Source organism: Prionailurus viverrinus, chromosome D3, assembly GCF_022837055.1.
Source record: "Prionailurus viverrinus isolate Anna chromosome D3, UM_Priviv_1.0, whole genome shotgun sequence".
Lineage (NCBI taxonomy): Eukaryota > Metazoa > Chordata > Mammalia > Carnivora > Felidae > Prionailurus > Prionailurus viverrinus.
Window position 1 is genome coordinate 37393250 of NC_062572.1, and position 25601 is coordinate 37418850.

Genomic DNA, 25601 nt, shown 5'->3' on the forward strand with positions numbered 1-25601 from the left:
ATTCTGCTACCAAACAGGTTGAGGAACTGAGTGGTAATTAAGTAGCTGAAAACCAAATACAGGTGACCTTCAGGCACCATATAATAATACACTTAATAAAACCATTTTTGATGCAACAGAAGGCATGTCAATATTTTTGTGTGCTTTGATGTTCTCATCATACACAGTTATAGTGAAGGTATTTATAAGTGCTGGTTGATGAAATGTTTCTGAAGAGGATGACGCAAGACATTGTTCCTTATATGGCTATGCTCCTAAAATAGGAAGTGCCGTCACATGAGGAAAGTGGTCAGATCGTCTCTGGGTCCCTCCTCAGCTCTGAAAGCAAGTGGCTATAAGCAGCACTCCCGGTTGGCTTTCTCTCTCTGCCCCATACGTGACTCGATCAGCCTCTTCGAGAACCTGGGATCTTCTCTCTCAACTATATGTGATTTTAGCACCTTCAAAAAGCAAAAGGGAGGCATCTATATTCAAATCAATTAGTCTTTGTCAGAGTTTCCAAGATCCTCACTCCCCAAGGCTATCAGTCTTAGCTCGCAACACCTGTAGAAATTCATCCCTTAAATTCCCTGGAATCAATAACTGTGATTAGGAAGACCAGCAGCTCCTGAGAGCAAATGGCATGGCAGCTTTGTGATTCATAACTAAGGGGATGCAGTGTTCCGTTCGACATTTGCAACCTTTTGGTGTTCTGCGTATGCAACTAAGACTACTTGTCAATGATTTCACTGTTAACATTTAGATGGACCAGATAGATGGGGGAAAGACACATCATGTCCCTTTCTCAACGGTCAGTGGAAGATGAGATCAACCTGTATGCCTGCCTCTGTCACCCTGATGGATGGTTTCCGGGCGGGTGGTCAGTCTGGAGCGGGGAATGTGCTCAACTACTTCCTCTCACCTTTGGGAGACAGCATGAATAGCTTTTGGCCACTACTGTACGTGACATTCAAAGGCTTTCATGTAATCTGTAGTTCCGATCTCAGGCACCTATCTTTTGAGAGACAAGCATGGGTTCCTTTGGGCATAGCAGAAACAAGTTATCACATGATCAAACATTCGGGTCTTCCCTGTTCCCAGCCGAGAACTAGCCATGGCCACCCACTAAGAAAGATCCAGAAGCTTCTCAGCAACTGGGATTAATAATGCCACATTCTACTGCTTATGAAAATCGATATTTAAAAATATTCATACAATTAGCAATTTCCAGGAAGTTACTAGATAGTCACTGCCAAGATTGGCTTTAAATTTCTAGTATTCTAGTGTCTACTTTAACAATACTCTAAACAGTTCATATCACCAATTGCTTTGGCTAGTTAGTAACGCTTTTTCCTCTAAAAAGGACTACATGTTTTTGATTCCTTTAAATCCTGTCTCTAATAAAAATTGGCATGTGGCACTTACCAGACCCCTTCCCTTCATGCCTAAAGGTGAGCTATGTCTTAACTGGGCCCAGTCAAAGGAACAGCGGGAGGGCTCAGCACATCCACCAGCTGCACTTGCTGGGAAGCTCTCCTATGTTCCTTCCCTGGCTAATCCCATCCCCCATTGCAGGGCTGATCTTCCTTACATTTTTCTCCCTTGCCACTCACTGCCTGAAGGCTACATCTCTACTCCTGGGCGTGGAGCATAAGGGTGCCCAATCTAGCCCCGATCTCCCTTGTGGCTCCCCAACCTCCCCATCCTCCACTGTAGCTGTAACACCCTTCCCATCCCCAGATGAGGCCAACTTGCTCAGTCCTCCCTGGCCTTGTGGAATTCATCTGTCTTGCCCCTTATTTATTCCCTGCCATACACTTACCCCGCCCTGCAAATACCTCCCCATGACATACATACATGACCAACCTTGGGCAATATCCAGCTGCAAGATTCAGCTGCTGGGCTCCAGAGCTCGCTCCTCTGAAGCCTTACCTGACCCTCCCCTTGGGCTCACTGTGCCAGTACTTATCCCTGCAATAGGGGGAGAGAGGACACACTGGTCACATCTAGATTGCTAACTCCTGAAGAAAAGAGCCCCTAACAGGCTCCTCTGTGTTCCCAGTACTCAGTAAAGTGCCTGGAACCTAGTGAGCGCTTAATAACTATAATCCTAACAACTCCCTGAGATAAGGTGATATTACTTTGCTCTGCAATGATGAGAGACCCGAGGCTCACAGATGTTAAGAAATGTAGTCACGTAGTCATAGTCACGTAGTCACATAGTCACACAGGTAGTTGTTAAGAGAGCTGGGATTTGAAATTACGTTTATTTAACTTCAGAGTATGTCCTTTCCCTATATCCTGCGGCTCATTTTAAAAGTTAGGTCCACGATTTATGTGACACATAAAACAGAGTAATTACTTGAATATTACTCTTTCTTTTTTAGAATATGCCAGAGGAGGAAAGAGTGATTCTGCCTGCCTAACAGGCATGACACCTGAAAGTATCTTATGTTTTCGTCCACAATGATCTTGATCAATTATTGATAGATTCAGTAGTTTCTAATTAATGTAGGGCAAAGCGTTGTTTAGATATGGAAATTATACATGGATTTATAATAGGCTAATTTAATATGAAGCTACTTTTAAATTTATATTACAGAAGCTTTGGAACTTAAGGTAAACTGCATTGTGAGGTTTTACATTATAGTTTTTCCTTTCTCAAAATAATAGTCATTCCAACAAGAAAAGGGATACAATTTGGGGGAATAAATAATTAAAAAAATGTATCTGCAAATCACTATTTAACTGGTTCCTCTGACCCAAGATCAAATTCTTGGACAACTCTATTCTGAATAAAAAGATAAGTTTTAGAATCTAGGGAATAAATTCTAACATATTCTAACATAATCCTAATGATTGTACCATACAATGGTACTTGAATCACAAGTATTTTTTTCTTTTTTTAAGGAAGGGGAAGAAGAATCAGATTCTTCAAAGGTGAACAGAACATTAGACACCATTGGGCCAAGCAAGTTCCATGTCTCAATGACTCTCCATTGGTGCCATATTGTGAATTTCACTTTCAGGATGGTTATAAATAGAAGACCCATTTCCTTTTGTTCTATAGTTAACTTTATTCAGTAGAGCTGGCCATAACCATAATTAGGTAATGATTCAGGGGCCAACAGGGAAACATATAACCTTTTTAAAGACTTGTATGACAGAACTGGAGCAGGGAAGAGTTCATTACCTATTTATAATATCAATTCCCAAAGACTTGCAAATGCATACATAAATAGGTAGCCAGATATAACCAAAATTTAACATGTAGTAGAGATACCAGGATTTATTGTAATGCTATTATTTATGACTTTATTGATAGAGACAATTGTTAAATCCCTAACTTATTTTTCATGTAAAATTAAGATATTAGATTTGAAAAAAATGACACAAACAAAGGAAAAGCTAGCGAACCAGAGTTTGTCCTATGTGGGTATATGGGGGGGGAGGGGAGGGGGACACACCACAAACCATCTACTGACACAGTTTGGAAGTATTGCAGTAAAAAAACACTTGTATGGCATTAGTATGTGTGAAATACAGTTTGGAGTGTTGTTGTTGTTTTTTTAAACACTACTTCCATTAATCCTCACAAGAACATCATCATGTTGATTTGCTCAAAAGCTCCTTGCATGAAGCGGAAGAAAACGAGATGCCCAAGCAGGTGGTGTTCATAGAGTAAAAATGTCTTTCCTTGGACTTACTGATGGCAGACAATCAAATGGATTGTTGCTGTCTTAAAAAAAGTCTTTTTTTTTAATTGGTCTTTGGTCTTTACATCCTAATATAAAACTTTCTAAACTATAATTAATTGTATGCCAACAAGTATAATTTCTAATAGAGGAAACATCTTTTTTTTTTTTAAGTTTATTTATTTATTTTGAATGAGAGAGAGAGAGAAAGTGCATGAGAGCTGGGGAGGGCAGACAGAGAGAAAATCCCAAGCAGGATCTGTTCTGTCAGCATGGAGCCTGACACGGGGCTCAAACTCACGAGCCGTGTGATCATGACCGGAGCCGCAATCAAGAGCTCGACACTTAACTGACTAAGCCACCCAGGTGCCGCTCTAACATAAGAAACTTCTTAAAACAAAATGCATGATTATCTCCTATCATTCATTAGTCATAATGATCTCTTTCCCTGCTTTTACTGTCAAAAGATCCGTGTCTCTGTCCATCTGAGGTGGCAGTTTTCACAGACTCCCTGACACTCTCTTGCCGAATCCCTTTAAGAAAAACTTCTATGTGACAACCAGCTGGGAACATGAGTGCAAGCTGATGGCCACAAAGAAGAATAAATCTCATTTTCCATACAGCTCGAGGATCAAATCAGACATTTCTAGGAAGTGTAACAAATTTTCTTAAAACCCATACAATTGCTTTACTGACTATTTATCCTCAATGGAATGAAAACCTGTCCTTCACCTTGTTCTAAGAACACAGCACAGAGTTTTCAAGGAAAAAAAGCTCAGTTATGAGAAAAAATAGCATCCTTTAATACATTTTTAATTATCTGTCTGATTTGTTTCAAAAGAATATCTGATGAATAGTTTGGGTAAATCAAGCAATACTAGAAGTTACCAATGAAGCACTAAGATCCGTGCACGTTTTGCTGGCTAACTACCTAAGACAAAGCAGCATCAGGAAAAAATGACAGGAGACAAATGAAAACATCACATATTGGTAAAGTCTCCCAGGGTAATGAATTCAAGGTGAAATCTAGTTAATGAAAATCTGGCCACATTATATAAAAGTAAATAAATTCTCGATTTATATATGAAGCTGAAGTTTTCATATGGTACGGTTTTTTTTTTTTTCAAAAAAAAAATCACAAGTATTGTGGATGAATAAAACATGTATGCCTGTCTTCTACTAGCAGAAACTATTTCCTATCTCATTTGAATCTTACTTGCCAGGACCCATGCTTTAAAAAATAAGGCAAAATATTTCTTTCATTCCTTCCTTATGCCCTCATCTCTTCCCCATTCATAATGCAGTGAAGTTCCTATTTGCTTTAAGATTGTGGCCCTGATTCTCAGCAATGGGAACTCGTCACAAATTGCTTTTTGTTCTTATTTATTTTTATTTATTATTTGTTATTATTTTTTTTTTTACAAATTGCTTTTTAGCTATAACTGTCGAGGAAGCGTTCATTGCAAAGACCACCATAGTATAAGAAATTACCAATGACAAGGAAATTACAGCATTAAAATAATTAGGACTAGCTATGTTAGAAGAACAAGGTGTGTATTCGCATGTTTCAGCCATCAGTTTTAATGTTTTGGTTGTTGCTGCGATGACTGCCCACCTCCCATCCCCATGGACAGACAACTGTAATAGATGTTTTCCCCACTTGGTAGTTTCTCCTGAATGAATGAAACAAAGAATGAGTACTTAAAATGGCAATTTTCTAACATTTTACTGAAATGAATATCCGAACGTTTAATTAACATATTCAAGCGCTGAGTTTTAATTAAGAAGACATATAGCTCCCACACATTTATGAATAAATTGAAGCAACAATGCCTAAAGAACAAAAATGAGAGTCATTTGAAAACACCATCACCCAAGGCTCAACCATGTGATGGAGTCTCATGCTGTAGACCATTAGAACGTATAAAACATCATTAATGAGGGATATTGCACATAGCAGATATATATCACAAGAGTAAAATCACAGAGAGCATATTTGCTAGTGCAAGAAAAGCACACAGTTTGTGTAAAACTCATCCTTTATTTAGGGCTGCTATTTTGCTGGCAAATTACGAGGATTTTCTCTGTTGGATTGTGTCTGCATGTAATGAACATGGAGAGAAGAGAGAGAAATGAGGTGATTCTAAATGAGTCAAAGAAAATTAAGCTTTTCCTTGTCTTATTAAAGAAAAAAAAATTGAAGCCACGAACAGACATTAAAATTCTGTCCCAGGTGCTAGTTTACTAGTTGGAATGATGGAATTTGTGCTCTTCCTGGCCATCTCGGGATTTAAATAATTTTATGTGACAGAGCTGATGTGTTGATCAATAAAAAGACAACAATCGTTTACATGGAGAGTTTAGTGCAATTTTAAGAATCTGCATTAAGCAAAACGCGTGCTTGTAGTGGAATTAATGCAGAACCATCTTACTTAGTGAAGTGCATAAATGAAGTAGGACTGAATTTTTAACACCAATGATTATGGATTAAAGAAAACTCAAATCAATTGAAAGAATTGGTTTTGGAAATCGCACAATGACAGTATTTTTGAGCACATAATACCGTGCAAAATCCAGGAAAGCAAACAGATGTTCACTTTCATTTCCCTCCTTCTTCTAGTATTTATCTTATCATTTGGGAAAAGCTTTCTTGTATTGCAGTTTGATTACATGTGCATTTTGCAAATTTCCAGATGTGTTCAAATGTTTTAATCTACATTATGGCTTTATATTTTAGGTCCCTATGATTCCCTAATCAGAGTTCTTATTTCTCTAAGCATTAAATGAAATTGAAAATTTTCATATACCCCATTTAGTTTGAGAGTATTATGGATATTTTTTCCAAACTAGTCTTTCTAGATATTGGTCTTGCATCGACTCAATAGATAATCAGTCCCATTATGTTGTACTATAATACCAAATCCCTTGGAGAGAATATTCACTTTTCTGCAACAAAACAAAACAAAACAAAACAAACAACTTTTTGACAGGTGAGGTCGAGATAATTTCCCTTCTCAAATTTGTGCCAATCAGATTTACCCATTTAAGATAAGAGAAGCATCCTTTCACTTAAGGTCGTATCTGTAGTGGGTTTGCCTGTAATGTTTACTTAATAGTATCCCATAAGAACTGATTCTGAATCTAGCATAGATTTAGATGATGAACATAGACAGTACATTTATTAATTTCAAGATGCTAACGTTGTGGAAGAAGATATAATAGAGACAGAAAGAAAAGTGACCCTGGCAAATTCAAGGAATGTTTAGCCAATAACAAGATGATGTCTAATCAATGATGAGCTTGGAAATAGAGCATCAAGCCAGCTGTGGAGGAGGGTGTGCTAATATAAACTGAAATCTCAGCCGAGTCAGAGACTGGCCCTCATGAAATGATATAAAACCGTGGTGAAGCCAGATATTTGGGACACTTGGATAAGCATTTGAATGTGCATTTTTATAACATAATAAAAAAGAGCCTGAGGATATCTCCAATTAACTATTTAGGGCTCCAGAGTCTCCAAAAACAACTAGAAAGGTGTGAACGAAAACAACAAGGCATATGATAGAAAACATGAATAGTAGTTTGGAATGCAAGAAGCACTTTAAAAAAAAAATAAGGAAAGGAGAATTGGGGAGGGGGCTGATATAGATTGCCCAAAGGAATATTATTTGAAAACTCAGAAAGATCAACACAGAGACGTGGATGAAAATCTGACTGAAAGGGTTTGAAGGAAAGAGGCGAGAAGAATAGAAAATGAAAAGGAGTTTATGTGAGAATAAAGTAGAATCGGAAATAACTAGCTGTTTTGGAGAAATGGTTAGGATTTCAGATTCCTTCCATTTGGAGGCATTGAAAGTGAGTGGCCTCTACCCTTTCATTTTATCATGATGTTTCTGGAGAACATTGACCCCTGTCCTAAAAGCCCACAGTGCTGAGTCTGGGCCCCTGTTAAATTGGTCACAAGAAAATGACGCTTTCAAGGCCATGGCCAGAGCATCAATTTATCATTTAATAACACTTCAGCTTTCCGGAGTGAAACCAAGTCTGACTCACAGCCATAGGTACACCTGGATCTCAGCCAACCATCTAATGAGCGTGTGGCTTGGGTCATTCAGAATAGGGCATGCAACAACACTGCACTCAAGTCAACCCAAAGGGCCAAGGTAGTGTCGGTGGCTATACTTTTCTAGCAGTAATAGTATCTTAAATTCGTAAGAAAGCATTCACTTACTTCAAGGTGTTCTCACAAACTGCATTTAGGAATGGTAGTCCTAAATCCCTTACGTGAACTACTACTATGTTGAGTAACTCAACAATAGAATACACTAAAATTATGTAGATTTTTCAAATGCAAATTTCTGTGGTTCTACCCTAATCTGACTTTACCATCAATTAACGCTATTCTGTTTTTACTCTTGACTCCGTGAATTGAAACTTGCACATATCTGATCAGGTAGAAAGAAGTCCAACTGATTGTCCTCTGATATTATAGTGAAAACGTGATCCAAAAGAGCTGGGTTTCAAAAGGGTAATGGACTAAAACTCTACAAAAAGACTATGGCAAATAATCCCTACATAGCCTTAAATGGGAATGTAAATGTTTCCTTGGAGTATGTTCTTCAAAATAATAGGTTATTTTGAAGGGGATCTATTCTGATAGTACAGAATATCTAAATCCCTCCGAAACAAGTAGAAATTTCTTTTATATAGATTAATGAGCTTATGACAAGTTCATACTCAAGAGTTATTCAGGCATTCCTTTGCTCCCTCCTAGGAAGAATAAATTTATTTTATTCATTCACTGTACAAGTTACACTTGGTAATATCTCAGCTGTATAAATCATCATGGGATGAGAAATGGGGCCTACCTGTTGGTAATAAATATGTTCAAATAAAGACTTCACAATGCTCTTTCCAATCATCTGCTTCTTTTAAAAAACAACTATATACCACTTATCCAATGGACAAATTAGCCCATTTACCATAAGTTAAGTGACTTAAAACCCCAAGTAAACAAACAAACAAGCAGAAAACCCACAAACGTCCATTTAAGGAGTAGAGCTCAGGATAAAAATGTCATCGGCCCTTGGGTAACTAAATTTCAGCAAGCAATTACTTTTTAGAAGTACAGCCACCTCTCCACAGACTAAGGCTTTTGTTCCTTATCTTCAAAGAACAATGCACTTGCATCTGAATCAAACTCCATACACAATACTTGGTCACCCCAGTTCAAAGCACTTTCCCTTTCTAATCTAATTAGAGCTAATAAAGATACTGGCTTTACAAGCTGACTGATGTTTGTAGCAAAACCCCAGAAAACACGTTCAAGGAATTAATCAATTTGATTTTAGTTCCTATCTCTCTAGAGCCAGCCCACCCCTCCTCTGCTCAGTACCTGACAGGTGCGCCCCGGCTGTGTGCAGGTTTCAGCATGACTGTCACTGTGTTGTCCGTTTGATTCAAAGGGGTCTCCAGTTCATAAGCCGGCATAGAGGGTGCTGGGGGAAGAATGTGTGAGATGGGAGACTCATTATATTTCTGGTTGATCTTTTCAGTTTCCTTCCTAGTTCCATTTCCAAAGAACATGAAGTGCACAGTGCACTTAAATTGCAGCTACGAACCAACGACGGGCAGCCTTTACATACATGCCCTACACAGAATACGAGGAAGCACTTCTAGAACCAATATATGTTGACTTCTTTCATCTTGAGTTTAAGTTGGGTGGGAGTGTGAGGGGGCTCGGGCGGTGTTAGTTAATATTATGTCTTGATTTGCATTCTTGCTGAATGGATGTAGTCAGCGAGCTGTGGGCTTAGAATCTGTGTACTTGTTGGTAGGAATGCTTTTCTTTAAAAATGACTTTAAATGCAAATTTAAGAAACAAGTACTAGGATCATAAGACTGAACATTATAGCTCTCCCATCTGAGTCAAGGTGGAAGGCTGTGTGGGCCAGAGATCCATCTAGGGATCTGCAGAGGACTACAGGGGCCACGGAGGCTTGCTGAAATCAGTGACCACTAGTGGGCTCTCAGGGAGAGCAGCAGGCGGAGAAGACACGGGAACTGAAGTAAGAGAGGCCTCGGTTGGACTTTTTGCTGTTTTGTTTTAATCAGCACAAGAGCTGAGGCACGTCAATTATCTCTGGAGCTTCAGTTTACTCTTCTTTCAAAACAGGAGAAATTACCCTCTAGGGTTATCATGGGAATTCAAAGAGATAATAAAGAGAGCCAGGCAAATATAATTCTACAAATGTTAGTTCTTTTTCTCCACTCCACGTGAATCCTATTTCCATTTCCTGGCATTCTTTGTTTCTAGATTGTTCAGTCTTATTATGAGAAGATAACAACAGAGCTCTTCAGTAATTTTGTCATCGCCATGGACAAGAGAAATCATTTCATGAAGCCTGTGATGTGGGAGGGCACACAGTCTTTTTAAGACCCACAGGTGTAGGTACCTGATGAGAACGCTAGAGATCAATTTTTTTTAAATACAGTTTTAAAAATCTCTTACATATAAAAAGCTTTTATGTAAAAGACATGGGTTATATCTCATTTCCATTTATTGGATTTTCTCAGCATTAAAAATTAACTCCAATTCTATTAAAAATTAACTCCGATTCATAACACAGAATTACATTTTGTATAGAGAATAGTTCTCTATTTGAGGTCCACGAAAGTAGAAAATTGGGGCCCATAAACTGTAATTTTCTTTGAACTATAAAAATCAAATAGTTATTCTTGATGAGTCTGCAGGCTAACTAAAATGTCAACTGTCTTTGTTTCCGGATAGAACTGTATGAACTTGCTGGGCTAACAGCAGTCAGACTCGTATCAACCAGAATTTTTATATAACAAAAGTAGCAAAAAATGAATTATTTTTTCTAAAAGAATATCCTCTCTAAGATAATGATCTTTAAGGGGTGCCTGGGTGACTCAGTTGGTTAAGTGTCCAACTTTGGCTCAGGTCATGATGTCACAGTTTTTGGGTTCGAGCCCCACGTCAGGCTCTGTACTGACAGCTCGGAGCCTGGAGCCTGCTTCAGATTCTGTGTCTCCCTCTCTGCCTCTCCCCTCCTCACACTCTGTCTCTCTGTCTCTCTCTGTCTCTCTCTGTCTCTCTCTCAAAAAATAAACATTAAAAAAAGTTAATAATCTTTGAAATACAGTTTCCATAGGGGAAAATTACCAAAAAGGGGGGGGGGGCAGGGGCCTGGAGATACATATATTTGCACACATTCCCACCTTATTCTCCATCATAAATTCAAGCAGCAGTGATATCATCTTAATTACATCCAAGTATCAATGCACTTAATCAAGATCAGAGAAGGAGCACATGGAAAATTACAACCAGAAACCATATTTTCTGATTCCAAATCTAGTGGTTTCTCTACTTGCTCAGCTCTCTACACTATGCCATTTTCCTAACCTCCCAAAGACTTCTTCCTCTTCTTCCAACTCCCCATATTGTTATCACCTGATGCTTTCTATGAACTATCAACATATATTAAACTTCAAGTCAAGTTTGTGCTTAGAAATAAAATCTTACACGATCAAAAATTTCCCCATAAGTTATAGCTGCTTAAAACCAATGTGCAAACCTAATAATGCTTATAGTACTCGAGCTGTAAGCAATTCCCTGTCTCCGATTCTAAGCAAAAAACTTTCCAAGAACTAGAAATGAGGGACAGTATATGTGAAAATCAGGCTAAATGTTATTTAGCTAACACTGACTGACTGAAAGAGTTACTTCCCTCACCTGCCCCCTGCTCATCTACCCCCAACCAAAACAGGCAAAGCCAAAACTCAAATACCTCCCCCACTCATACCCAAAGGGGAAAAGAATGGAAAAAGGGAATGTCCGTGGAATTGTGTTTACTGCTGTTACAAATCCCAGAGCAGATGGCAACTCCATTTCCTCTAGTCTAAAGCACAAAGACATTTTCTGCACAGTTGCACATGCCCAGAAATTCTTCTCAAATTATGTCTTTGGTTGGATGGCGTAATTGAGTCTCTACCAGCAAAAAGCTGGAGGCTGTAAGTGCCTGGTGCCACCCCTCTGTCGTTGCAAAGGATGGGCAACTACTAATGGTGAAGGTCCCAAGGAAGGTCCGTCCCTTCTGGAAGCAGACTCCATATAATGCTGTCTATCTGCTGAGCACTCAGTCGTTCACAGCTCATTGCAGAGATCTTTCCACCACTGCTGCTCTGGTAACTTGTACTGTGAAGGGGGTAGGAGCATACAGACCAGAACCATCGCCCATGCTCCCGTTCTCCGATGCAAACTGATAAAACATGGCTGCTTCCTAATGCAGGAGGATCTTAAGCTCCCAAATTATAAGTATTTGCAGTATTTCATTCAATTCCAGGAATCTGATTTTCATACGTACCAAAGTGGGAATCTGAATACAATGTGTAAGATGGTATGAGCTTTGTGTCCTTGACAATGGGAATGAAAAAGTACAAAAATGCTACTTCTGATAAAAGACATAACTCATGAATGTATTTTTAATACCTGATATTTTGGTGGTAAACTGATTTGTTGCTGGAGGTCCAAATCCCTTAGCTGTGCTAGCTCGGATAGTAAAGGAGTACGTGGTCCCCGGATACAGTCCAAAGAATAGAAAATGGGTTTCATTTCCCAGTTTTGAAACTCTTCCACTTTGATTGGATAAGTCTATTTCTGGGTCAAAGGAACTGACAGCTTTGTAGGTGATCTGCAAGAGAATAAGAATGTGATAACATATCTGGAGCAGGTGGACCGGGATCACATCTTTATCCAGTAAACCCTTGTGATGTATGCACTGTCAGATGCTTTATGATAAGCTCTTCTACTCACTCAGACTCTTCAAATCCTGGATCCGGTGAAGGGGCGCAGGAATTCAGCCAAAACTGTTATGAGTTATTACTTTTATAGACAGAGGAACTGAACGCCAGTAGATTAGAACATAAAGGATGAGTTCAGGTTTAAGCTAATACCTTGAAGTTGTTTGCTTTCAAAATGTCACTCTGGAAAACTACATTACAGTTGGCTTCAAACAACATCACAAAATGTACAACTAGCTCAAACAGATAAGGACCTTACAAGGGGAAGGCCTCATCTCTCAGCCAGTGGCCAGTTTGATTTAGCACTGAATAGGATTATTGTCTACTGGAAACTAAGGGCACTTTTAAATGTGTTCATCAATGTGGGCAAAGATATCTGATCTCAAAATAAATCCCAGACACATGTCAGCAGCTCTTGATGGTATGACTGTGGTGCTCGTGACGGGTCCTATTTACTTCTTTTCTTTAGAGCAACCCTGTCCAAGAGAACTTTCCACATGATAGGGAAGTTCTACTCTGCACTATTCAGGACGGTAGCCACTGGTCACAGGTGGCTTGAAATGTGGCTAGTGAGACTGAGGACCTGAAAATTTGATCTTACTTAATCTTAATTAACTAAAATTTAAATTTAAATCACCATGCACGACTAGGAGCTGCCATTTCAGGCTGAGCCACTCTAAAAGCTTTCATATCTTTGCCACGTAACTAACAGCTGTTCAAAGCACATTGGATGAGTCTGGAATGCATGAAAATAAATATAACATAGGTGTCTTTAAATCTGTCCTTTCAAGTGATTTTTAAAAGAATTTCACTATAAGTAGTTCATCACCTATTCACGAACACGCATTTTAGTGGTGATTACTAACTTCTACTGGTTATAATGACATAATTTTTAAATGTGGCATACTCAAAAGTTTTAAATTGCAAAACCGAGCACTTTTCCTTGCTTTTAAATAGGTAAACTTACTTATAATTTATGTGCATGAACACTAACACTGTTATTATACGAAGTGATAATTGACATTCTTTCTTCTTATATTTATACCATGTCATTATAATTAAGGAGACCTCTCTGGAAGAATATTTAGATTGAATCATCTCAGCTTTGGCAAGAAAATGTTTGCTGTATATATTAATCACCGCGGTGCATGCCAGTCTCAGAGTCAGGTGGCATATCTGTTGTTAACCCTTTAGCAGACTTCCCTTATAAGAGACAAGACCCTGTCTACCACCAGCTGTTGTGGGAGGGACTTTAGCGCTGTCACCCCTGTGTGCTTAGTTGCTTACTTGGTCCTCCTTCTGATACTTCTCGAGAAAAAGGTAGTTCAGAGAGGGCAGCTCTAAGCTCTGACGGCATATTCACTCCCCAAAGTTCATTCATTCATTCACCCATTCAAAACCTATTCATTGTACATCTCTGGTGCACCAAGCCCTGTGCTCTGAGCTGGGATCTCACTTGGTGATTGGGACACGGTACCTGACCCGGGGGAGGTAACAGTCTGGTAGACAAGTAGAGAAGCAATTTAACAATTAAGATACAGTATAATTAAAATGAGGACTAGCACCACCCGTCAGGGCTAGGTACATCTCCTTGTTCATTTCATTGCCTTACCAAAAAGTTTAGTGGTACACAATCATATATGGGACAAAGTCCAAACTCCCTACCTTTGGGTTTAAGACCCACCGACATCTTCTTCTTCAAACTTATTTCTGCATACTCGACACCATGATATTATATTACCTTCTGTCCTGGTTGGGGGATAAAGATTTACTGTACCACAAACACTGGGCTTTTCTGACGCTGTTTTTCCTCATAAACTTTCACCTGCCTGGAATGTGACAGGGCTATCTGTGACCCGTTTTCTCTACCTACTCTGATTCACTCATTCCATTCCAATATTGATGGAATAGCACTGACATCGCGAGCACCACGGTCGGCAGGTGGACACAGGTCCTGCCCTCAGGTGGTTAAGAAACTGGACTTCAGTGGGTGGAGCTGGGAGAGATGCAGTATGTAAATTAATAATTAAAAAAAAACTGCAATTCAGTAGATGAGACAAACATGGTGCTAAGATAAAGAATATTGGGGGCAGGGAGGGATACATGCACAGCCACCAAGAACCACTGGGGAAGGGGCCACTGAGGGGATGACAGTTAATCTGAGGAGACTTGAACTTGTGAGAGAGCCAGCTGTGCCAAGAGTTCAGGAAAGAATAGCATGAACTAAGGCCGTGAAGCAGGAGCATTCCGTGCACAGTCAATGGACAGAAAGAAGGTCCGTGTGGCTGTGGCCCAGCAGGTGAGGTGAGCGTGGTCCCTCAATCAGTGGCTGGAGGAGTGGGCAGGTGCCATAACATGCAGCGCTCTGTACCCTAAGATAAGAAGGATGGATGCACACACGGGGGAGCCTTTGAACATTTTTAAGAGTGCAAACAAAATGATCTGACTGCCCTTAGGAGAAGACCGTGTTAGCGGCCAAGGGGAGAAGTGGTTTGCTGGAAGGAAGCAGTAATGGTAGTAGGGAGGCCACTGGGAGTTTCCGCAGAGACCGCGAGGGAAACCTCTAGTTCCTGTGCTAGTGCAGTGGCTGGGACTAAGGTGAGCACCGTGAAGAGTGCAGTGAATGAAGAGAACTGGCATACTGGAGAGTGAAAATGGGCAGAACTCCGTGACAGACTGGATGCGGACACTATGAAGGATAGTGTCAAGGACAGGGTCCACATTTTGGGCTTAAGCAAAAGATGGCCCCACCTTTACTGAAATGGGATGGAATGAATGAGGGGAAACGAACTGCTGGCTTGTGGCCATACCATGCATTGTATAAGCTGGGATTTGAGACGTTTGGCCTGGAAATAGAGATGTGGGGGTGATCAGCATTGAAATAGTATTATTTAGGAAGGGATGAGGTCGTTGGGGAAAGGATTTTAGGGAGAACACTCATATTTAATGTAATCAATGGTGGAGGAGGAGAAACCAACAAATGAGCCAGAAAGGCCAACAGAGAGAGCTGTTACTGAAATCAAAAGGAAAAAAAAGGGGGGGGGGAAGGGGTCTTAAGAAAGAAATGCTTTCAAAGACACTGGGAGTTCAGGCGAGATTGGAGCAAAACATGTCTGCCCGCCCATGGTTAAAGTTAAAGTTCCCATTTTACTTCTCTGGAAAGCCTTCCAAAATCTGGCCTAACAATCATTGCACCAGCTGAATGCCTGATGTTGTCACTGCATTCATAAGTTCATTTGGCCATACATCATGGAGCACTGTCACAGCTCTTCTGTAGTATTAAATCATGATTTAAATATGCCAACGGAATTGGAACTTTTCATGTAATTGTATCTTCTTTCTGAGGAGTGATTGATGTCTTCTTCTTCTTTCTGAGCCCACGGTGATGAGTAAATATTTGGCACTCAGTAGATATTTTCCTAAGAAGACTCCTGGGGAGAAGAGGTGTGTGCATGCACTCACATAAATGCTCACACGACCGCGAGTAGGATGTGGCCGCCCCCACACTGACTACAGCACAGAAAGTAAATGCTTTATCAAAGGACCCATCGTTCCACCGTACTCACCTATGGCCATGGTCAACAGGATAAGCTAGATGGGGCTTAGTAACAGTCTTTCAGGCACAGCTGTTTGAGAAATTGCTAAGACTCATAGATCCTCTCTCCCCCACCCATGCACACTAACTCATGCACTCCTAAAAATTATGGATCCTCTCCCTAACAAGCAAGTATGTTGTATATATGAGGACACAAAATGTCAGAAAGGTCATCGATCCCCCTCAAAGCCATCCAGAGCTCTGGGAGTTTGAATACCAGGAATAAAAAACCGGCTCTTCAGGAACAGGAGCAGTCAACTCTAGAATCCACTCCTATCGTAGAGTGGATGCTCCATATACATTTATCTAAGCAATTATTTTAACGGATGCCAAAAAAACATCTCTACACTCACACCCAAACATATCATACCATGTCCTTTTGGCATGTGTTTTTTTTTTCATTTGTTTATTGTTTATTCAACTCATGTTTATGAAGTTCTATTAAGTAGCAGGCTGTAGTAAAGCAGCAGGAAACTCCCAGAAGGAATGCCTGGGATTGCTTCCACACTTGCACTGTGGCTGAGGGATAAGGCAATTTTCGTGCAGCCTCTATGAAAAACACTGATGTTCCATGTTGGGTCTAGGCAATTTTATACAATTTCCCCAAGTCAAAAGGGAATGCAAATAACACAGGTGGGGGGTTAGAGATAGGTGAGATGGGGGTCAACGGCAGCTTGTATTGGATGATTTCTGATTTGTATGTAGGTGCCTGAAATATTCCCAAATTGTCTTCCCTTCCTCTACTTGTGGTCTCAGGTCCTAAACTACAAGATTCATAGAAAAACAAAATGGAATAACATGCCATCTTTGACCAGGAGGGGATTCAAAATCTTCTAGGAAGGGTGAGTTGATTGGAATTTCAGCCAGGGTTAAATACAGTCTTTTAATGGAGAGACAAGCAATCGGAGGAAGGAATAATTAAATCTGATTGGGGGGGGGGTGGTGGGGAGGAAAGAACCTAGAATATTTCAGGGAAAAGTATAATATTTGAATGAAAAACTGAAATATAAGCAGAAGTCCCAGAGGAGGAGAGAAGAGGGGACAGTATCAGGAAGAAAGAAGGAAATGATAGAAAGAAGGTGTGATGGATTAAAATTCCATATACATAGCTCATTAAATTCCAGAAAATCCAGGAAAAAAATAATGGGAGATACGGTAGTAAATGTAAATTGGAATTAGATCATGGAAGGCCTTGAATATTAAAACCAAACTTCTTAACAGGGCCCTTAAATTCTACTTCTTTCTATTCTATTACCTATCTTAGTCAGTAGGGATTAGTTGAGCCCAGTTATCCAGGCTCGGGATCTGGACATGTCTTCAACTCTTGATTCATCAATACTTCAATCATTTGACAAGCCCAGACCATTCTACTTTGTTTGGTACATACCCATACAACACTGCACTTTATACTCTTCACACATTAGATTGGTTTATGGCATCAGGTTCTAAATACACATACACACACGCGTGCGCGTGTGTATTGGAATTAAGTTTTTATCTTAATTCTAGTTAGTTACTAAACAGTGTAATATTACTTTCAGGTGTAGAATTTGGTGATTCATAATTCCATACATCACCCTGTGCTCATCACAAGTGTCTTCCTTAATCCCCATCAGCTATGTCACCCATCCCCCTTCCCATGTCCCCTGTGGTAACCATCTGCTTGTTCTCTACAGTTAAGAGTCCTTTTCTTGGTTCACCTCTCTCTATGGAAAGAGAGGGAGAAAGAGAGAGAAATGTGTGTGTGTGTGTGTGTGTGTGTGTGTGTGTGAGAAAAAGAAAATATCCAGGACAAGTACAGTATGTCAATGATACATATATTTTTTGATATATATATATATATATATATACATATATATATATATATATATATTTCAAAGTTTGTAGATGCGTTACTCTCATGACCAGGAGTCCGGAGTTTACTCACTAGGCAATTGAGAGCCATTTAAAGAAAATGCTTGGACATGTATATATCCCCGAGTACTGTGTACTTGGGAGTATTACTGGCTGAAAGTTCTAGAAATAGACTTGATATGCAATGTTTACATTTTGAAAGGTTCTCCCAAATTATCTACGTAAGAGATGCATGTTCCCGCCAACAGTCTAAACACATATGCATTTCCCCGCATCACTGTTTAACCCTTGATATTATACAGACTTAAACTTTTTGTAGCACTTATTTCATTTCTGAATCATTAATAAGATTGGGTAGGTACCTTTTCACATGCTTACATGCTACTTGGATTTTTTTTTTCCTATGAGTTGTCTCCTCTTATTCTTTGTCCAGTTTTTCTAATGGAATGCTTTGTCTATTTCTTATCAATCTGTATCAAGTCTATACATTGCAGCCAACAGCCCATCGACTGTTATAAATGTTGAAAATAATTTCCTCAAGTCTTCTGTCTGTATTTAGACTTTCCAAGTGGTATCTTTTGTCATTTACAAGTTTAAATATTTATATAGGTAAATCTGTCAATCTTTTAAAATAGAACTTTCTGGTTTTATTGTCAAGCACAGTAAGATATATTATAGAAATATCGTCCTTATTTTTCCTAACGTGTTCTGGTAGTTTAACTTTTGTGTTTAGAACATGACTCCATTTGGTAGGAGTTTTTTTTGTATGGTGTGAGGTAGATGTCTTATATGGCATATTATTCTTGTAAAAAATGCTGGATTTGTGAATATTTATTAAATTTTATTGATCTCTATTCATAAGTGAATTTCCACTATAATTTCTACCTCATAACATTTTGGAAGGACATGACCTAGTTAACAGTTGTTACCTCTGTAAAGTGCAAGCAAGAAGCAAGGATACTATTTTGAATACTTCTGTACTTAAAATATTCCTTCAGAGAGTGATATTACATTTCTAATTTAATAAAATAAAAATTTTGATTGCTGTTGAGGAAGGCTGTAAATGTCAGTCTAGGTCTCAGGCAGATGACTGATAAAAATAAAGGGCTGATCAAAAAGTAAGGGATGTGAAGGGCTAAAGCCTAAACAAAGGTGGGGAGAAGAGAAAGGAAAGGCTAGTTCAAGAACACTGAAGATGGACCTTAGGGGAATAAAACAGAGAGGCAAAGAGTAAGATCAGAAGAGTGTTTTCATGCTGTCAATTGCCAAAACGTCTGGCAGAAAATGATGATGTTGACATTTTCTGATCATTAATGGTTTGGTGTATCTTTCATAAGAGGTAAGGAGAGAACCTGAAAATAACCTGAACCCACAGCATATTCATGTACGACATCTACTGCATTCAACCTGTTTTCTCTTCTTTTCTGCAAAAAGGATCCAAGCATACTCCCTGCCCTAAGGAAACATCTGTATCATTTGTTACTAAGTTTTTTCCAATGAGGATAATTTACCTTGCCCTCTGGTTTTTACCTATAGTCAAATGTGTTTCTATGACAGAACGTACTGTTCCTAAGATTGCTGGGTTTTTTTGTTTGTTTTTGTTTTTGTTTTTCTGGACAACTGTTCCATTTCCTTAGCATGATGTCAGTCCCCAGAGCCTCTGGTCCTCCGAGGAACATTCAACAACAGTCCTTAGCTCCAGGAGGAAGCCGTGCCTATCACTGACTCTGGCACAGGCAGTGCATCTTGACTAAAGAAGAGCTTCCTCATGAGACACCATGTAAGCCCTATTTTGAGAACAGAAACCCCCTTTCCTACTTCTGGAAAGCATGGGGGAAAGACAGAGAAAGATTTGGTGGTCAGAAAACGTACACATTTGACATTTTCCCTTTGGTACCTAGAAAAATGAACCAGCCTGTGCTACTTAACTATATCTGATGTTTAAAACCCTGATTTATGACACATTCACGTATCCCCATTATAACAGCATTTAGATCCGTGTTCAGCTGGGAGACCCTGGCTGCTGAATTCAGAGAGATTAATAGCTTCTTCTTTTGAATTATTTTTCCTATTGTTTTCATGTTAAAGTTACTTTTTACACAAAGATGTATGCTCAGTGGGATCAGAAAGAAAGGATCTGGCTATTATTTTCTGTTTGTCTAGATAGGAACATGTGGCTTCTGGGACAGATAGACTTATTTCTTGGAACGTAACATTGATTCAAAGGCTGTTATCTTTTCTCATAAAATATTCTGTTACTCTTAGGTAGGAATTTCCAAAACTGAGGCCAGAAAATGGTCCTGGGGCCAAAAAATATTAACTGAAAGATTCTGATCATTGAGAAAAAAAAAATATGAACTTGTTTGATTTGATTATAAAACTTAGCTCTCAAAAGGCTGAGCCATCGATGTTCCTAACGCTGAATTCTTTCACAACGAAGCAACCAATGAACAGCATCAATAACTTAACATGAAAATCAACTTTTCCTTTTCTCTTACTTCGTTTAGCTTTCAATTAAAAACATTATTATTGTTATTAATTTTTGCATTTCAATACCAATTTTCAAAAGGTAGAAGGCAACATAAATGTGAGGCTCGTTGGGTCAGGGAGGGGTTTACCAGTGATTACTGTCTGACAGCTAATCTGCTCAGGCTTTTGTCAGGAGTTCTGATAGGTATTCAAGCAGAGGCTCCACCAGAGGAACAGTCGCGATTTTTAGAAACCTAACAACATATAATTTTGTTACATTTGCATTCAAATACATGCTAGCTTAAAAAAAATGCACCTGCTTGTTTCTATGACAATAGGCACAGCGAAATGATGCTCGTACAGATGTGATGATGACTGTCACCCCGTCACTGCTGTTATTTTTTTCTTGAACAATTCATCAAATTCTTCTCTGCTCTCTACCATTCAACCATTTGATATGCCTCAGTAGACAAAACTATGCCACGGAAGCCGAAAGGATGTTTTGCTAATACTAAGAACCAAAAGACATTATTCAATTGTTATCCCTGAGACAATGTCTATTGACTTTGCTAATTGGATAATCACCGTTCTTCTATAATTCAGTAGTAAAATATTTTATAGCTAGCAAGATGGGGTTGCCTCGTAATCAATGCTCGTTACAAAATACTTATTGTTTTTAATACAGGTTATTTTTTAAAAATATTATGTTGTGTCTTTACATATAATAGCATATAGTCCAGAAACATCCAAAGCATTATAAATATACACCCTGAAATGATACATTATTTGAAAAAAAATCAGTGTTTTTTTTTTTGCTTCTATGCAGTAACCATTATAACTATCAAAGACAATAAACTTCTTAAAAGACATGATGCCATTATGCGTTTTTAAAAATACTAGACAGTCTAGCTACATGGAAATTATAATAAAAATTAAATTACTAATGAATGTGTATACTACCTCATATAATGTGATGACACCATATGTTTGAATCGGTTCCCGCCACTGAAGAAATATCTTCTCTTCAAAAGTACTTCCTTGGATGGATTCAGTGGGAACAGCGCCTGGCACTAGAAGGGGGGGGAAATCAATAAAAGTTTGAGTGACCCCCCTCAAAATTAGATTTTTCTAGATATATTAGATTTTTAACTCTCAATTGAGACATAAGATTTAATAGGCCACAGATACATTCAGTTTTCTTTTAAAAATACGAAATTTAGGGGCGCCTGGGTGGCGCAGTCGGTTAAGCGTCCGACTTCAGCCAGGTCACGATCTCGCGGTCCATGAGTTCGAGCCCCGCGTCGGGCTCTGGGCTGATGGCTCAGAGCCTGGAGCCTGTTTCCGATTCTGTGTCTCCCTCTCTCTCTGCCCCTCCCCCGTTCATGCTCTGTCTCTCTCTGTCCCAAAAATAAATAAAAAATGTTGAAAAAAAAATTAAAAAAATAAAAATAAAAATAAAAATACGAAATTTAAAACCATTTAAATGGTTTTAGCACTGTCTTTATAAAGAAAATAATTCCATCATTTTTTTTTCTTTAAAACATGAATCAATTACACAAAGATCAGTAATTACCTTTGAAATGAACTTTTGTATTCTTCAGAAATAAGGAAAAATACAGAGCAATAATAATTCCCACACACTGCTTGTGAGAGTGGAAATTGGTACAGCCACTTTGGAAAACAATTTGGTAATGGTAGTACTTAGTAAAGTTAGAGGCATGTATCATGTGACCCACTTCTAGGTATATTTCTGAGTAATATTCTTGCACATATACACCAGGAGACATACAGTTATTGTCAATACAGCATTTTTTAAATGTTTATTTTATTTCTTTTGAGAGAGAGGGGGAGAGAGGGAGAGAGAGAAAGAGAAAGAGTGAGAGCGAGAGCGAGAGCGCTCATGCATGCAGAGCAGGAAAGAAGGCAGAGAGAGGAGAGATAGAATCCCAAGCAGGCTCCACCTTGTCAGCAGAGTCCAACTCAGGGCTCAATCTCACGAATCCTGAGATCATGACCTGAGCCAAAATCAAGAGTCAGGAGCTTAACCGACTGAGCCACCCTGGTGCCCAACAGAGCATTTTTTAATAAAAATAATAAATTGGAGACAAACCAAATGGTAGGAAAGAAAGTTTTAGTCATACAATATGATACAAAAAAAGACTGAAAGTAAATGGCAGCTATGTACATTATCATGGATGGATTTTATATTTATAGTTTTATATTTTTATATATTTTATATTTATATTATCGAGTAACAAAAGCATGTGAAAGAAAAATAGATATGAACTGCTGTACTGATCTTTAATGTATTACATATGCACAAAATACATGTTTTAAAACGATGTGATATAGATGAAATAATATGTAATAAATATTTTTTAAAATATTTTATGTATTAATGATTACAAAAACTGGGAATTTTGATGCCATTGTAAAAAATGTTTATTTATTTTGAGAGAGAGAGAGAGAGAGAGAGAGAGAGAGAGAGAGAGGAGAAGGGACAGAGAGAGAGGGGGAGAATCCCAAGCAGGCTCCACACTGTCAGCACAGAGCCCAACATGAGGTTCAATATCACAAACTGTGAAATGATGACCGAGTTGAAATCAAGAGCAGGACACTTAACCAACTAAGCCATCCAGGTGCCCCTTTGGTGTGACTTTTTTAAAAACCTGAACTAACTAGTTTTCAAAAAAAAAAATCTAATGGGCATAAGGGAAGGTGGAAATTTACCTGCCAATTTTCTATAAAATAACATTTAATATTGCTTAAAAATATTATTTATCTCCTCTTCATTTAAATTCCTTTTTTGCACATATGCTTTGTATTATATATAATTTAGTGTATTGGTGTGTCTATCCTGTTTAAAAACTAGTATACCTGTAGTATTTCTACATATATTTGAAGGTGCACGGTCAAATTTTTTGGTGACAGTGTGAGTAATCAAAGAGTGGTTGGAGAGGCCTCACACTTATCAAAACTTATTACAAAGCTATTATATCACGACAGTGTGGTATTGACATAAAGCATACAGATTAGTGGAAAAGAATTGAGAATACAACAACAAATCTCTACATTTGCAGTCAAGTGGTATTCATTAAGGGTGCCAGGAAAATTTAATTGGGAGATAATAACCTTTTCAACAAATGGTGCTGGGACAACTGGATATCCGTATGCAAAAAAATGAAGTTGGATTCTTACCTCACACCATATATAAAGTTTACATCAAAATAGATTAAAGAGCTAAATGTATGAGCTAAAACTAAAAATCTCTTAGAATGAAACACAGGTGTCAATATTCATGACCTTGGATTAGGCCACAGTTTCTTGGACATGACACCAAAAGCACACATACACAAAAAAAGTACATAAAGTACATCATCAGAATGAAAGCCTTTGTGCTTCAAGTGGCATTATCAAGAAAGTGAAAAGGCAACACACAGAATAGGAGAAAATTTTTGCAAATCATTTATCTGGCAAGAGACTTGTATCTTAAATACATAAAGAACTATTAAAACCCAGTAAGAAAACAAATAATCCAATTAAAAATGGGCAAAGGGTCTGTATAAATACTTTGCCAAAAAAGATACACAACTGGCCAATAAGCACATGAAAAGATGCTCAACATCAGTAGCCAGCCAGAAAATGCAAATCAAAACCACAATGACATAGTATTTCACACCATTAAAATGGGATAATCCAAAGGCAAATAAAAAACATTGCTGAGAATGTGAAGAAACTGAAACCCTCATGTTGAAGGGAATATAAAATCATACAGCTCCTTTGAAAACAACCTAGCAGCTCTTCAAACAGATACACACAGATAAATGTACCGTGTGAATTCCACTCCTAGGTACATACTCAAGAGAACTGAAAACATATATTACTCAAAAAATTATACATGAATATTAAAATAAAATCATGAATATTAATATATAAATATTAATAGCATTTTCATAATAGCTCAAGTGGAAACAACCCAAATGTTCATCAACTCACGAATGGATAAACACATCTCAATACAGTTTAAAAAGGGTGGTAGAGAATGTTTTAGATTGTGGGAGGATATGAATAGACCTTTAAGGGTTGGTAAGATGTCCGAGGTTGGAAAGGCTGCCTAGAATTTCAAAAGGACTCGTAGGTAGTACACATTTTTTTAGTTGAGGGGCTACTGAGGTAGATGTAAGATTTTATAGTTATTTTAAACACAGCTAAGTATAGCTTGGCAGAAAAAAAAAAGATACAGATTCAGATTCAGACGTGAGGACTGGGTAATGATTTAAGACTTTTCAGTAATTATTTATTTATGTATTATTTTTGAGGGGGGGAGGGGCAGAGGAAGAGGGAGAGAGAGAATCTCAAGCAGATTCCACATCCAGCACAGAGCCCAATGTGGGACTCAATCTCATAACTCTGGGATCCCGACCTGAGCCAAAATCAAAAGTCAGACACTTAACCGACTGAGCCACCCAGGCACCCCAAGACTTTTCAGTAATTAAAGTGTGTAATTTTGGACAATTCACTGAACCTCTTTGGGTCTCAGTTTCCTCATGTCTAAAATGAGGAAGTTGGACTAAGTTCACCTCTACCATCCAAACTCTAAATAATACATAAATATGAAAATAATTGTTTATCTCAGGTTGAAGGAACTGATGTGAAACTATGCAGAAATAAAGAAAACCAACACATTTAAGAAGTTATAACACTGATAGGTTCTAAGAAAATTCAGAGTCCAGAATTTAAGATGGTAATATTCATCAATCAGAAGCTGAAGTAAAATGGGCCATGCCAGAGAAAACTCTACTTAGTCTCTTCCTCTTGACCTTGAAAGTGTTTATTATGACATCATCATCAGTCTTCTCGTGGTATCAAGGCAAATATGAGAGGTTCTATTATTCTGAGATGATATTTCCTAATTGAGAATACTTACTAATCTATGTATGTGCAGATGTAAAGAGGTGAAGACTTAGAAAAAAATATATCTTTGGTTTCATTCAGTTAGTTTAAATCATAGTAAAATAAAATGGGAAAGTCAAAATTACGCTGAAGAGAGGACAACTTAAAGGGGTAAACTTATTAAAATGTACTGGAGATCCTGTACTTGATGGCACTGTGGACATGTTAACAAGAAAACCTAACTGAGATTCATATATATATCATATATATGGATATTATATAAATATACATGT

General features: G+C 38.3%; 1 protein-coding gene across 5 annotated transcripts in view; it reads right to left on the reverse strand.

The window, feature by feature from the left end:
- Nucleotides 1-25601, reverse strand: part of PTPRM (protein tyrosine phosphatase receptor type M) — a 797090-nt gene that overhangs the window by 284856 nt on the left and 486633 nt on the right. For all 5 annotated transcript variants that reach the window (XM_047827576.1, XM_047827574.1, XM_047827573.1 and 2 more), the window contains exons 9-11: nucleotides 21376-21485; nucleotides 12187-12388; nucleotides 9070-9172 (exon numbers count right to left, since the gene is read on the reverse strand). In XM_047827576.1, coding sequence (XP_047683532.1) covers nucleotides 9070-9172; nucleotides 12187-12388; nucleotides 21376-21485 — 415 coding nt within the window. The remainder of the gene's footprint in view (nucleotides 1-9069; nucleotides 9173-12186; nucleotides 12389-21375; nucleotides 21486-25601) is intronic.